The sequence below is a fragment of the Lathyrus oleraceus genome, chromosome 2 (genome assembly GCF_024323335.1).
Source record: "Lathyrus oleraceus cultivar Zhongwan6 chromosome 2, CAAS_Psat_ZW6_1.0, whole genome shotgun sequence".
In the NCBI taxonomy this organism is placed as follows: domain Eukaryota; kingdom Viridiplantae; phylum Streptophyta; class Magnoliopsida; order Fabales; family Fabaceae; genus Lathyrus; species Lathyrus oleraceus.
This window is the reverse complement of record NC_066580.1, coordinates 5,106,810-5,120,457: the sequence shown is the minus strand read 5'-3', so window position 1 is coordinate 5,120,457 and position 13,648 is coordinate 5,106,810. Positions and strand designations below refer to the sequence as shown.

Genomic DNA, 13,648 nt, shown 5'->3' with positions numbered 1-13,648 from the left:
TTACACTTTTCAGGCATGGCTTGGGCGAGAGCTGAAACATTTTGCTCAATTGTATCTTTTTCAGGTGCTTTAGGCTGAATGAAGGTAGAAACATTTCTTCCCATATTCACTCTCTCATTCCCCTTCAATCTCCTATTGTGAGTGCATAAGTCTTTAAGAAACTTGACATATTTTAGAATTTGCTTAATCACATCAAGAAGGGGAATGTTCACTGCCACCTTTCTGAATATGTCCAATATCTCTTTATCCTTATCTTTCTCATCCAAGTTTTTATTTTTGACTACTCTCTATGGAAAAGGAATTGGTGGTACATACTCTTTCTCTTTTTCAACTTCAACCATAACATTAGAATTAGGTTTAAGTATGGACTCAACAACTTTGTTAATTTTTTTTGGTGTTGGGGTTGGTTCAAAAATCTTTACGGATCTTAAAGAAATTGCACTCACATTAGGGCCTTTTGGATTCATTATTGTTTGGGCAGGTGGTTGGTTTGTTCCTTGAGCTTGTTGCATGACATTCATTGAAGTGGCAAGTTGTCCAATCAGTGTCTGCAAGTTCTGAATACTAGAATCTTTTCACTGCTGAAATTGGAGACTATTTACAGCCATTTTCTTGACAAGGTCCTCTAGTGAAGGTTTGGGCGGTGCATATGTGGTTACTTGTGGGGGTGTTTTGTGGTGGTGGCAGCGGTAGCATCGACTGTTGTTGACTAGGTTGTTGTATGGATGGATTCCCATACCGAAGGTTTGGATGGTTTCTCTAAATGATATGGTACCTATTAGTGGATAGGCTAGAAGTGTTATTGTAATTGTATTGGTTGTTGCCTTAAGGGTTGTAGATATTTGTTGCGTATGCTTGAGGAAAATCAAAATTTACACCCTCTTGCAAGGTATGACAAGCATTTGTTGGGTGTTCAAGAGAGGTACAAATACCACATAATCTTTCAGACTGAGTTTTTCCTACTACTAATTTTCTCATCAATGAATTAAACTCATCAATTTTGATATCTAAAGCCTTGTTGGAAGAAGAAGAAACTTGAATTTCATGCACTCCTTTTGTTAGAACCATAAAGTTGTTTCAGGTTGAGAATTGATGTGAGTTGAGTGACATGTCTTCGATTAGGGTCTTAGCTTCAGCTGAGGTCTTATCAACAAGGGCTCCTTCACTAGCAGCATCTAAGATATTTCTGTCCATAGGTAACAACCCTTCATAAAAGTACTAAATTAGTAATTGTTCAGAAATCTGGTGTTGAGGACAACTCGACACTAACTACTTGAATCTCCTCCAATATTCGGTCAATGACCCCATGTCAAATTGTCTAATACCACATATATCTTTTCTGATTAGAAACTCTTGAGGCAGGGAAGAACCTTTCTAGGAACACTCTTTTTAGATAATTCTAGCTTGTGACAGAATTTGGCTCAAAATAATATAACCAATCTCTTCTAGCTTCTTGAAGTGAAAATGAGAATGCTTTGAGCTTGATATGATCCTTTGTGATTTCTTCAGTTCTCAAAGGTGTACAACACACAATCTGGAATTCCTTTAAATGCTTATGTGGGTCCTCACCTGCAAGACCATTAAACCTTAGCAACAAGTGTATTAAACCAGATTTCAATTTGAAAGGTACAACAACAATAGGATATTCAATACATAAAGCATTATAATTAACATCAGGGGCAACAAGTTCTCTCAGAGTTCTTTGATCAGCCATGTTAAACTCAATAGGAAAAAATCAACAAAGAATGAGAAAACACAGAACTAATTCAGCAATACATAACCCATTTCACTTCAAGAAGCTGAAAAAGATTGGTTATATTATTTTGAGCCAAATTCTGTCACAAGCTAGCATGATCTAAAAAGAGTGTTCCTAGAAAGGTTCTTCCCTGCCTCAAGAGCTGCTTCAATCAAAAAAGATATATATGGCATTAGACAGTTTGACATGGAGTCATTGACCGAATATTGGGGGAAATTCAAACAGTTAGTGTCCAGTTGTCCTCAACACCAGATTACTGAGCAGTTACTTATCCAGTACTTTTAAGAGGGATTGTTGTCTATGGACAAAAATATCTTGGATGTTGCTAGTGGTGGTACACTTGTTTATAAGACTCTAATTACTGCCAAAGTTCTAAACGAAAACATGTCACTCAACTCACAACAATTCACAACTAGAAGAAACTTTGTGGTTCTAACAAAATAAGTGCATGAAATTCAAGTTTCTTTCTCAAACAAGGCTTTAGAAATCAGAATTAATGAGTTTACTTCATTAGTGAGAAAATTAGCAGTAGGAAAAACTCAATCTGAAAGATTATATGGCATTTACACCTCTCCTGAACATCTAACATATACTTGTCCTACCTTGCAAGAGAGTGTAAATTCTGATTTTCCTCAAACATACACAACAAACATTTATAACCTTCAAGGGAACAACCAGTACAAGTACAATAACACTCCTGACCTATCCACTAATAGGTACCATCCCGATTGGAGAAACCATTCAAACCTTCGGTATGAAAATCCATCTACACAGTAACCTAGTTAACAATAATTGATGCTACCGCTGCCACCACCACAAAACATCCCACAGTTAACCACCTATGCACCGCCCGAACCTTCACTAAAGGACCTTGTCAAGAAAATGGCTGTAAATAGTCTCCAATTTCAGCAGCGAACAAATTCTAGTATTCAGAACTTGCAGACACAAATTGAATAACTTGCCACGTCAATGAATGTCATGCAGTAAGCTCAAGGATCAAACCAACTACCTGCCCAAACAATAGTGAATCCAAAATGCTCTAATGTGAGTGCAATTTATTTGAGATCCTAAAAGAGTTTTAAACCAGCCCCAACACCATAAAAACATAACAAAGTTGTTGAGCCCATACCTAAACCTGATTCTGATGTTTTGGTTGAAGCTGAAAAAGAGAAAAAGCATGTACCACCAATTTCTTTCCCACAGAGAGCAGCGCAAAATAAAAAGTTGGATGAGGAAGATAAGGATAAATAGATATTTGACATATTCAGAAATGTGGCAGTGAACATTCCGCCTTTTGATGTGATTAAGCAAATTCTATAATATACCAAATTTCTTAAAGACTTATGCACTCGTAAGGGGAGATTGAAGGGGAATGAGAGAGTGAATGTGAGAAGAAATGTTTTTGCCTTCATTTAGCCTAAAGCACCTGTAAAAGATACAATTGAGCGAAATGTTTCTACGCCGAACTGAAGTTTTGAGTTCCTCATTATGCCCGAGGATACATAGGAGCGAGACCCGCAATCTTGTCAAACACCGTAATAAAAACATTTTTACGACCTATTTTATTTTCTTTTGCACACTTTATCATTTGAAGAAAATAATTAACATGTGCTAACATTCAATCACAAATTTAACTAAAAGATTTCCGTTGAGTACAACAGACGTGAAAGGTGTTATTACATTCCCCTTGCGTAATTTACTTTTGAATTCAAATTTGGTTGCGGCTACCATCTTCTTTTCTTTTAAGGGTTTTATTGATATTTTCCTTTTTCTTTTTTGGAATAAATTAAGTTTGATGACGACTATGTTCAATCATTTTTTGCGAGTGTGCGAACGCATCGTATTTTCCGAGATGAAACAATATATATGACTCAATAAAAATATTATAAAAATCCGAACCAATCCAAACCATATTGATTTGAATTGATTTGTTTCGGTTTTATTTCTAAAAACTAATCAAACCACATTTTTTTTCGGTTTTTTTCTCTTGCGGTTTGAATGATGTTTAACGTCAAAATCATCCTAATCCCACCGTGAACACTCCAATTTCTATACATAGAAAATTGATAAATATTTTTATTTTTACTAGGAAGTTTCATAAAGGTTGCAATACAAAAATTTGGGCAAGTGATAGAAGAAAAATCAATTAAGCAAGAGATACACGATACGACGACGTTTAATGAGAAACCGTTCTAGACACAAAGCTGGCAGCACTGAATCTCAGTCGAAGAAAGCAAGCAATATCAATAGCAACAATAACAACCAACATTGAGCTCATTTCAATCACGAGATCGTGAAAGAAGAAGAAGAAGTTAGTTGAAGAAATGTCAGTGCAAGAATATCTCGACAAATACACGCTTTCCCGTAAACTCGAAGATTCCGTCAATGCCGCCGTCAGAGCCAAAACCACCGATCCCGTTCTCTTCATCGTTCGTATCTCTTTCTCCCTCTCAACCATCTTCCATTTTTTTAATCTTCTATATGCTTTTATGATCAAAATTTCTCATCGAATGTTAATTTTGAGGGTTTGTGATGATGAATGAACACAGTCGAATCATATGAAAAAAGGAGTACAATCGGTAATCACCAAAGTGAAAGCGAGACAAATTCTTGATAGTAGAGGAATTCCAACTGTTGAAGTCGATTTGTATACTAACAAAGCTATGTTCCGTGCTTCTGTTCCCTCCGGCAACTCCTCTGGCATGTAAGCTGTTAATTATCGGCCGTTTAGATGCATTCAAGTTGATTTTTCATTGACTCAGTTGTAGTTGTGTATATTGGTAGTATAAGTTTCTATAATCGTTTGTTAATGTTATTAACAGACGCTATAGCTTAGTATAATTTGAACAAATTTATATTCTGCCGTAGCACATTAGTTAGCATGGTTTTAAATTGCAGATTGCGGTTGCACGTGTTGCGATTGCGGTCATTGTGGTTGCTGCAATGCGCATTGCGGCCCGGAAGATGTTTGAAATACACCATTGAAAAATACTTAATGTTAAGATTTTTCATTACATCAGAAAGTAAATTGAATTTTTAGATTTGAAATTTACATTTGTGATGAAAATACTTGAAGAATATGGACAAAGTTGTCTGATGCAGAGTTCCTAATGCGGCCGACAACGTGATTTTAAATCACACCGCAATTGCGGTCCGATGCGGTTGCAGAGACCTCTGCATCAGCAATATTACAGCCACAACAATTATGGTTGCGGGCCGCAAAAACCATGGCAGTTAGTACAAAGGGCTGTCAAATATAGGTCGTAAAAAGTGCTGTTAGGCTATTGTGGTGCTATAGCATAGCAAAATTTTTACAAACTATTATTTTCTGAGATATGCATTTGACAATTCTGAACAAGACAGTTCATTGTCCTAACTTTCTATGCGGAACTGCCTCACTAATGTGGCAGGGCTGATCTGTGAATGTAAATTGCATTTCCATGTGTGGGTGATTTTCTGATTGGGCTCAGCATTATGCTCCTGGTCTTTTTTTCTTTCTTTTTGTTGCTAGGCAGTTGATCATTTTAACTGATCAATTATAGAATTGAATTAAGATTGGCTGTTTGGTTTGATGATTCATTTCAGGTATGAGGCTGTTGAGTTACGGGATGGTGACAAAGGTGTATATCTAGGAAACGGTGTTGCTAAAGCTGTTAAAAATATAAATGAAAAAATTTCTGAGGCGCTGATTGGTATGGATCCAACCCTGCAGTCACAGATTGATCATGCTATGATAGACCTGGACAAAACAGAGAAGAAGGTAGCATAAGTTTATTTGGTTGATAAAAGTTAAATCCATATTGCGCATTGTTACGGCAATGCTTCTGTTATGTTACATTTTAAGACAAATTTGGAAACTTAGTAGGGAAAAAAGCTTGACTCACCCGGTGAGATAAAACTTGGTCATTGTTATTGTTATTTCTCTCCCACTCTTGTTCAGGCAAGATGGGAATTTTCGCATTCTGTAGTTATAGTGATGGACTCAACACAGATCATCAAAGTTAACATTTTATTTCTGTTACATGGAAAGGAAAAGAAGTCTTTCTCAGACATTTATTTATGCCGTATTGTAGTTAACTTGAGATGCATTTTTGTTTGGTGGTGGGTAACTAATATAAAACTTTGCCAATTTTATTCTAAAATTGGTCAATAGTAAGTAACAGTGCTCTATTCTCTATCCTTTCGATTTTTTATCTCTTTAACAAAGTGCATACTTAGGTTAGTAGGAGATTTTTTTTGGCTGTTGGAAAAGGGCTATATTAAAAATTGATATTATAGAAACTAGGATTTGCATGATGGGATTTTATAATAATATCTTTTATATTAGTTCAAGTAAAAATAAAATACAACAGTTTAGTCAGTTTAGTCGAGTAAAAAAGATCCACAATATCAAGTGATTTCTTACCTTTCTTTCGTTTTCATCCGCAGATCTTGGTGAAAGTAGTCTGTGCTATTAATTCTTATGACATACAATATTAACATATTCCTGTAAGACATGCATGTTTGAATAGACAACTCAATCTAATTCTTTACTTTCAATAATTTTTTCATCTGTTTTGTTTGCAGGGGGAACTTGGAGCAAATGCTATATTAGCCGTGTCCATTGCTGCATGTAGAGCTGGGGCCGCTGAAAAGGAAGTATGGCTTGTCATTTGATATTTTTATTAAGTTCTTTTAAAGTTTAATCTGGATATAAGTATATTTGTTCTGCCAAGTTATCATGAATATACAAACAAAAAATATCAGGTTCCACTGTACAAGCACATCGCTGACCTGTCTGGAAAAGCTACCCCAATGCTTCCTGTTCCTGCTTTTACTGTTATAAGCGGCGGAAAACATGCTGGAAATAGTCTGGCCATTGAGGTATAATATTTATTGCAGATTAATTTCTCAGAAATTCTCAATAGTGTTTCAGTTATCTTATGTCTATTATTTCCTCTAAAGATACTTATGAGCAATTTTTCGATCATGAGCAACAAAGTTAAATGCCCAATGAATATGGAAATATTTATTTATTATACATCAAATTAATTATAAAATAACTCGAGGCTTACACACTTTTGTTGTACCAACATTTAGTCAGTTATTTGCTGTTTAACTTAGGATATTGGACGGCTGTGATTGATTTTGTTCTTAATCTAACATTCAACCATCAATAGATATAATTACTATTAGATCTGTTGGATTGCGGTCTGCGTCTTCCCCTAGTCGCCTTAATTGCGGCATTTGGCTTTCCTTCATTGGGGTCCTTCAACACCTTCATTGTATTAGGTATGGAAGTAGCGATTAGGTTTGGAAGGAAGACTCTATGGGTATGTTAGAATTTTTGAAAAGAAAAATAGTTTGAAAGGGGATATAAAGGCTGTTTGGTACATTTTCTGATTCATTTTCTAATAGCGATTGGAATGTCTAGGTCATCATCTGTTGTTTGGGTCATTATTTTATCTTGTAATTCAGAAGAATTAATTACCTCATTTGAAGGAGTTGAGTTAGGCTCTTGAGCTCGTAAATGCCGCAATTAAGGCGACTAGCGGCGGACTGCAATGAAGGCGGAAGTTCTAACACCTTCAAGATCTATGTGTCACCCCTGCTGTTTCATAGATTTAAATGTGAAAGCTTTTTAACACATTATTGTAACAGGAAATCATGATTCTTCCAATTGGAGCAAGTAGATTTGAGGAAGCACTGCGAATGGGCTCTGAGACCTATCATCATTTAAAGGTGATTTTGCCTTCTTTTTTTACAATCCTATTTTGTTTCAGTTATTTTTTATTTTTTTATTTTTTATGTTTAGATGTCTTTTATCATAATCTCACGCTTGGTAATGTTTCTGTGCTAGAATATTATCAAGTTTAATTGCGTTGTGTTTCTGTTCATCTCTCTTACAATGATTTATATCTTATGCTATTACTTCTATTGCCATTACTTTCTTTGCTGCTTGCAGTTCCTATTGCCATCACTTTGAGATATGTTGTTTAAGCTGATGCATTTATTTGTATTGTTCATGACAAAAGGGCAGGCCGTTATTACAGAAAAATGTGGGCCACATAACTGTAATGTCGGTGAAGATGGTGGCTTTGCTCCTAATGTCTCCAGGCAAGCTTTTTATGTTAAATTCTTTGGATTTGTGCATTTTTTAAAAATTCTTTACTTTTAAATGAATGGTATCAAATTAAAAAAAACTGTTTTAGAAGAAAGGAAAGAAAAAACATCTCCAAAGCTGCTTTATACAGTATACAGTATTATCTAATATGATGACTGATGAGAGTCAACAGTGAAGCTGGTTGCTAATTTATTTTATTATCTGGTTTATTGAATATAGTATCTCTGGTATTTAGTAAAATATTAAGTGAAATGAAGCAGACCCAGATAGAGATTTGAGTAAGGTTGATACCTTTGTAAGCTTATTGAAGAAGAAAATGAGTCCTATATAGAAAATGAGAAATGCTGGAAGTAATAATCATTTCACTATTCTGAAAAGAGCAAAGTAAGAAATGGAAGGAAGTTAGAATGAGACTGAAGGGGCATGCAAGATCCTAAAACAATGGAATTAGAAGTTACAACTTATAAGTGTTACTTGCGAGTTACGAAGAAATGTTGGTGTGTTGAGATTTGTCGACGACCTGCACGCACGAACATATTAGAGAAATAAATAAGGGATTTGGTGTTGGATTGGAGAAGGAAAACGTGAAAACAATGCACTTTCTCTCTCTTAATCTCAATCAAATAACGACTTCTAGATGATTATGGATATATTTTAGGAAGTGACGTAAGAAAGCATTCTGTTTATATTTTGCTTCTTAATTTCACTTTCTCCGAGGCAACTATTGGACTACTGCATGTTATTCTTAAATCTACTTGATGAATGCAGTTTTTTAGACCTCATCAGTATGCACTTGTAGGGTATTATTTTAAGTTAAGGTAAAATCTAAATTAAAAGAGAAATCTTCAAAAATTATATGGGAGATGTGCATAATTAATCTACGCAGAATCTAAAAGCTAACAGGCACATATTAAGGAACCTAAAATAGAAACTGTGTTGAAAAAAACAATTTTTATATTTAATTTATTAGCATGTGCTCTGAAGACACATGTTAGCATTTGCTAAAGTTTAGATTAGAAAAGTGTTTAAAAATTAAAATTACAATAAATGCATGCTTAATTAATTCAAAACAATTTATGTTTAAAGTTTAAAAGAAGTTAAGAATGACTTGTCATTATTTGAGGAAAAGTACACTCAGACTTTATTACTCTCAATCAAGAGAGTATTCTCTAATTTAATATATTGGAGGGGATTGTATGAAGTTTATCCACTCACTTTTTATCACTATTAGTTAGAATACTTCATCTAAAAAATTTAAGCTACCATAGTATTCATATCAAAGTATTTCTATTATTTTGTATAAATCATTTGTTTTTATGAAAGGTTAATGCTGTATTACCAAGTATGTCTTCTTTTTAAAATGATTACTTCCAGAGATGTTGTGATGTTATAATCTTATTTCTACTTTTGAGCTGACTTTTAAACTATCACCAGCTTTAGAGAAGCCCTGGATCTTGTAAAGGAGGCCATTAGTAGAACCGGTTATGATGAGAAAATAAAGATAGCGCTTGACGTTGCTGCTACAAATTTTTGTATTGGTAGGTAATTATAATTTTGTCTCTTATTTGGTTTTAGATTCTTGAGAAGATGGGATTTGTTGATTCTTGCATACCTTATCATTGTTTATTGCTCTTATAATGAGAAACTCTTAGGAGCTCAAAGGAACCCTCTAGTAGGAATATGGTTACTAGAGTTTATTATAGAAAAATGGGGAACATTGTAAACTCTTAAGTAGTTAGATTAGTTACTTATTGTTGTGAAGTTGACCCTAAATAGGGATCACCTCACTATGGCGAATTGGGAATTCTTTTAACTGAAATTTTGTAAACTAGAGAGTGCTCTTGTAAGAGGGAATTAAAATCCTTTGTGTAACTTTTTCCTTTGCTTTCAATAAACTCTATGGATGAATAAACCCCATTTCTCTAATCCTGAAGGTTAGGAATTGCAAGTTCCTAACTGTGTTTCAGCAGTGTTATAAACTGTTTACATCATTATTTCCAAAAAAATAAAAGTAGTTTGTTTCACTTTTCTGTCTTTGTAGAACAATATTAGTTGGCTTAGAGTTGTAAAAAAGTAATCTTATGTGTTAATAATAGTGCTATGAATTACAAAGTCTACCACTAACGGTGATACCATCTTAGAGTTTGGGTTGAGCCAAACTCAACATTACAAAACCAGCTTGTATGGTCAGGATTACCCCTACTTATAAACGTATGTTCAGACCATATTTCATCCCATGTGAGATTCTTAACAACATCTTGATTGGCCGTATCTTTATATTCCATTTAGAGTTATTTTTGGTTTACGCAATTCCAAATTTAGAGAATTAAGGTTTGGAAGTGTAAGAGATAAATGGAAGGTAAATATATGTTGTAGGTTTAAGCACAGTGCATAATGGTTATGAACTTCAATCTTTTGAGCTTGTCGTTGAATTATTATCATATTTCATTTTAATCACTAATATTCTGCTTGAGTTGTTATTTAGTTTTATTGAAAGTAGTAAAATATTCCACTGTTGTATTCTTATAATATCAACACCTTTATTTTCGTGAGACATCTCTCACTTCAAAGCATTAATAAACCTCCAGTGCTTTTTGGCACCTTTTATCTTTCATTGTTAACCAGTTTATGCTGTTCTATGCCCGGCTTTCCCAAAAATAGGTAAAAGATATGATCTGGACTTTCAATCTCCTCAAAAGTCAGGACAGAATTTTAAGTCAGCAGAGGATATGATAGAGTTGTACAAGGAACTATGTGCGGGTAAATTATCTTGCCCCCTTTTCAAATGAGGTTGTTATAAATTATTTAGGCTTTGCTACATATTTATTTTTATCTTTGTTTCTGAGTTTGTAGAATACCCAATTGTATCAATAGAAGATCCATTTGACAAGGAAGATTGGGAACATATAAAGTACATCTCAAGTCTTGGAATCTGTCAGGTATATTACTTATTGAAAAGTTAATATTTTATTGGGATAAGTCAAGTTTTACTCCATTGGTTTTTAGTGTCTTTTAAGGTTTTTGTATTTTATGCTATTATTAGTCTTTTTTTTTGTTATAGCCTTGACAGTTCATTTTTCCATTTTCTGTCTCTGAAATAGTTAAAGTTTATAATTGACAAAATAACAATTAGTGTAACATTAAACTTTGAATATGGCAAATAAATAATATTGTTTATTTAAAAAACAACCCTTTAAAAAAAAATAGAGATAGTATTTGTTAAGCAGCTAATAATTTGTTGGAGTTAATGAGTAGCATTCAATCTTTCCTAGATCAGCTGTGCAGCCAAAGAATGATGTTCTTTACTCTCAAGCAGGCATTACTGTTTTGGAGGTTATGGGATACTCTAACGAATATTAATAACAAGTAGGTTAATTAGTGTAGCAATGCCACGTTGAGACATTAACAGGGTTATGTTGGAAAGGGATGAAAGTAAAATAAAATAATCTTTTTGTCACCCTACAGGGGTTGAGCTTTGGTAAGGTTGCTTATTTAATACTACTGATTATAACTTCAGTTGATATAGTTACCCTTCATTTGAATGATTCTGCAGGTAGTAGGGGATGATCTCTTAATGTCAAATGCAAAGCGCATTGAGAAAGCAGTAGCTGAGTCTGCTTGTAATGCTCTTCTTCTTAAGGTAACTGAATATTGTTTCAATGAACTTTCAAGGGATTGCTTGTCTAATAATAAATTTAATTTTATCTCTCAATTTGTTTTAACTTGAGGTTTTCATTTTTGATAATATAAATGCTAAATCTTATCTGTTGATGGAATAGAAGCTATTCCTGTTTCATAATTAAGTTGATGCATTGAATATCTACAAACTTTTGGAAAGGTTGTTTTTCTTTTTTTTGTGTGAAAGATCACAAGTTACAAAGCTAGTTATAGCATGAAAGAGAAAAATATAAGACCACAAGTTACAAATCTTGTTTAATTTATATGAAAGAGAAAAATATTAACTTTTAGTCATAGATTGTTTGTACTTTAGTTTTGCCATTGTGTTTGCACTTTTTTTCTTTCTATTTCATATGGACGCTCATTTTAAATTTTAATCTTCCTCTTTTGCACCTCCCTTCTACTTTGTTGAAGAAAAGAACATGAAAATGTGATTGTTTCCCATTGTAATCCAGGTCAACCAAGTTGGTACTGTTACAGAGGTCATTGAAGTGGTGAAGCAGGCAAAGGAAGCTCATTGGGGGGTGGTGACGTCTCACAGAAGTGGCGAAACTGTAGACTCTTTCATAGCTGATTTATCTGTTGGCCTTGCTGTAGGTCAGATTAAAGCAGGAGCTCCTTGCAGAGGAGAGCGGTTAGAAAAGTACAACCAGGTCTCTTTCCACCTCTTATGCTGATGTTCTTACTGCATTGTTACACATTATGGCCAATTCAAAATTATTTACATCCTTTTCCAAAGTAAAAGTAAAGCATAACAACGATCTGATATTTGTAACAGTTACTTCGGATTGAGGAGGAGCTTGGAGATCAAGCAGTTTATGCTGGTGAAGATTGGAGGCAGTAATAATGAACAACTTCTTTGGGTTGATTTTTTGAGATATGCTTTTCTTGTGAATTTGATAGGTTGAAATTCATTTCGGTACAATATATTTTTTTGCCAAACTTTTACTTATAGCGTTGTCTCAATCCCTCTATTTGATTTTAGCGACTGAATGAACAAGTATTTAGGAATATATGCATGGGAAAGTGCAGCATGCTAATGTATGAACAATTACTGCGGATAGAACTAATACTGATAGGACATTGAAAATTGGATTTTTTTTCAATGAAATCAAAAAGTTTGTGAACACGTTATATTGGTTTGGTTATAGTTATTTAATTTTAACAAATGTTAGAAGAACCAGAACTGCTTGGAGAATTCGCATTGAGATGGTAATTGGGATGAAATGATCAGGAAGGACCAGAACTGAAATCTTTGACAATAGTGCAGCAACATCAACACAACCCCAATTGTCAAAGAATATACTATTGTTATAGAGATGTTATGCATTAATTAAGGGATTCTAGTTGTTTGTCCTTTATTTAGTTCTTATAAAATTCTGCGTGTACTTCATAAAATTTGGTTTTAAAAGATTTCTTAAACAGAGTTAGTTTTTGGAGGATTTTAAAGATGCAATCTTTCAAAGCTTTCTCCTCTAAAAATCAACTCCGAAACAGACCTAAAGGAACTTTATCAAATAAACTCTCAATTCTGTCCTTAAATTACTGTTCTTTTTCCTATTTGACATTTGAACTACAAGATAATATAATAAACAGTATAATCTAGCTAATTTCATGTATTAAAAATTATTTATGGACCAATTATATTTTAAAAGTTTGAAAGTTGAATTATAGAGAGCGGTGGTATTTCAAGTACCATGGTTTTTTGGTGCTAAGGTATTATTATTTTTGTTGAAATATGAAATAATGAGACATTCGTGTTTGGTATATTTTATTCTATTCTAAATAAGCTAAAAAATATTCTATGAAATATTTTATATGCAAATATTAACATTATTCTTCAAGCTTGAATATAAATCAAATGCATCAATTTTGTCATATATATAATAAGTTCTAAGACCTTGTAGGAATTTTGTAAATACATCCGTCAATTGATCATTAGACTTAATAAGATTTGTGACAATTAGTTAACAAGACTTGTGATAATGTCGTCTAATTCGATCTTCTCTCTAATAAAATGATAGTCTATCTCAATATGTTTGGTTATTTTCTGAAAAATTGGATTCGAAGTAAATATGTAATGCAATTTAGTTATCACAAATAAGTGTCAT

The 13,648-nt window shown here is 33.6% G+C and overlaps 1 protein-coding gene across 1 annotated transcript; it reads left to right on the top strand.

Moving 5' to 3' along the window:
- Positions 1-3,865: 3,865 nt before the first annotated feature.
- LOC127117529 (cytosolic enolase 3) lies at positions 3,866-12,666 on the top strand. Its single transcript, XM_051047578.1, has 13 exons — positions 3,866-4,185; positions 4,306-4,460; positions 5,342-5,516; positions 6,323-6,394; positions 6,503-6,619; positions 7,397-7,477; positions 7,776-7,852; positions 9,294-9,397; positions 10,521-10,619; positions 10,713-10,798; positions 11,413-11,499; positions 11,993-12,190; positions 12,316-12,666. Exons 1-13 carry the CDS (start codon positions 4,081-4,083, stop codon positions 12,379-12,381), a joined length of 1,422 nt encoding a protein of 473 aa, XP_050903535.1. The 5' UTR covers positions 3,866-4,080; the 3' UTR covers positions 12,382-12,666.
- The last annotated feature ends 982 nt before the right edge of the window (positions 12,667-13,648 follow it).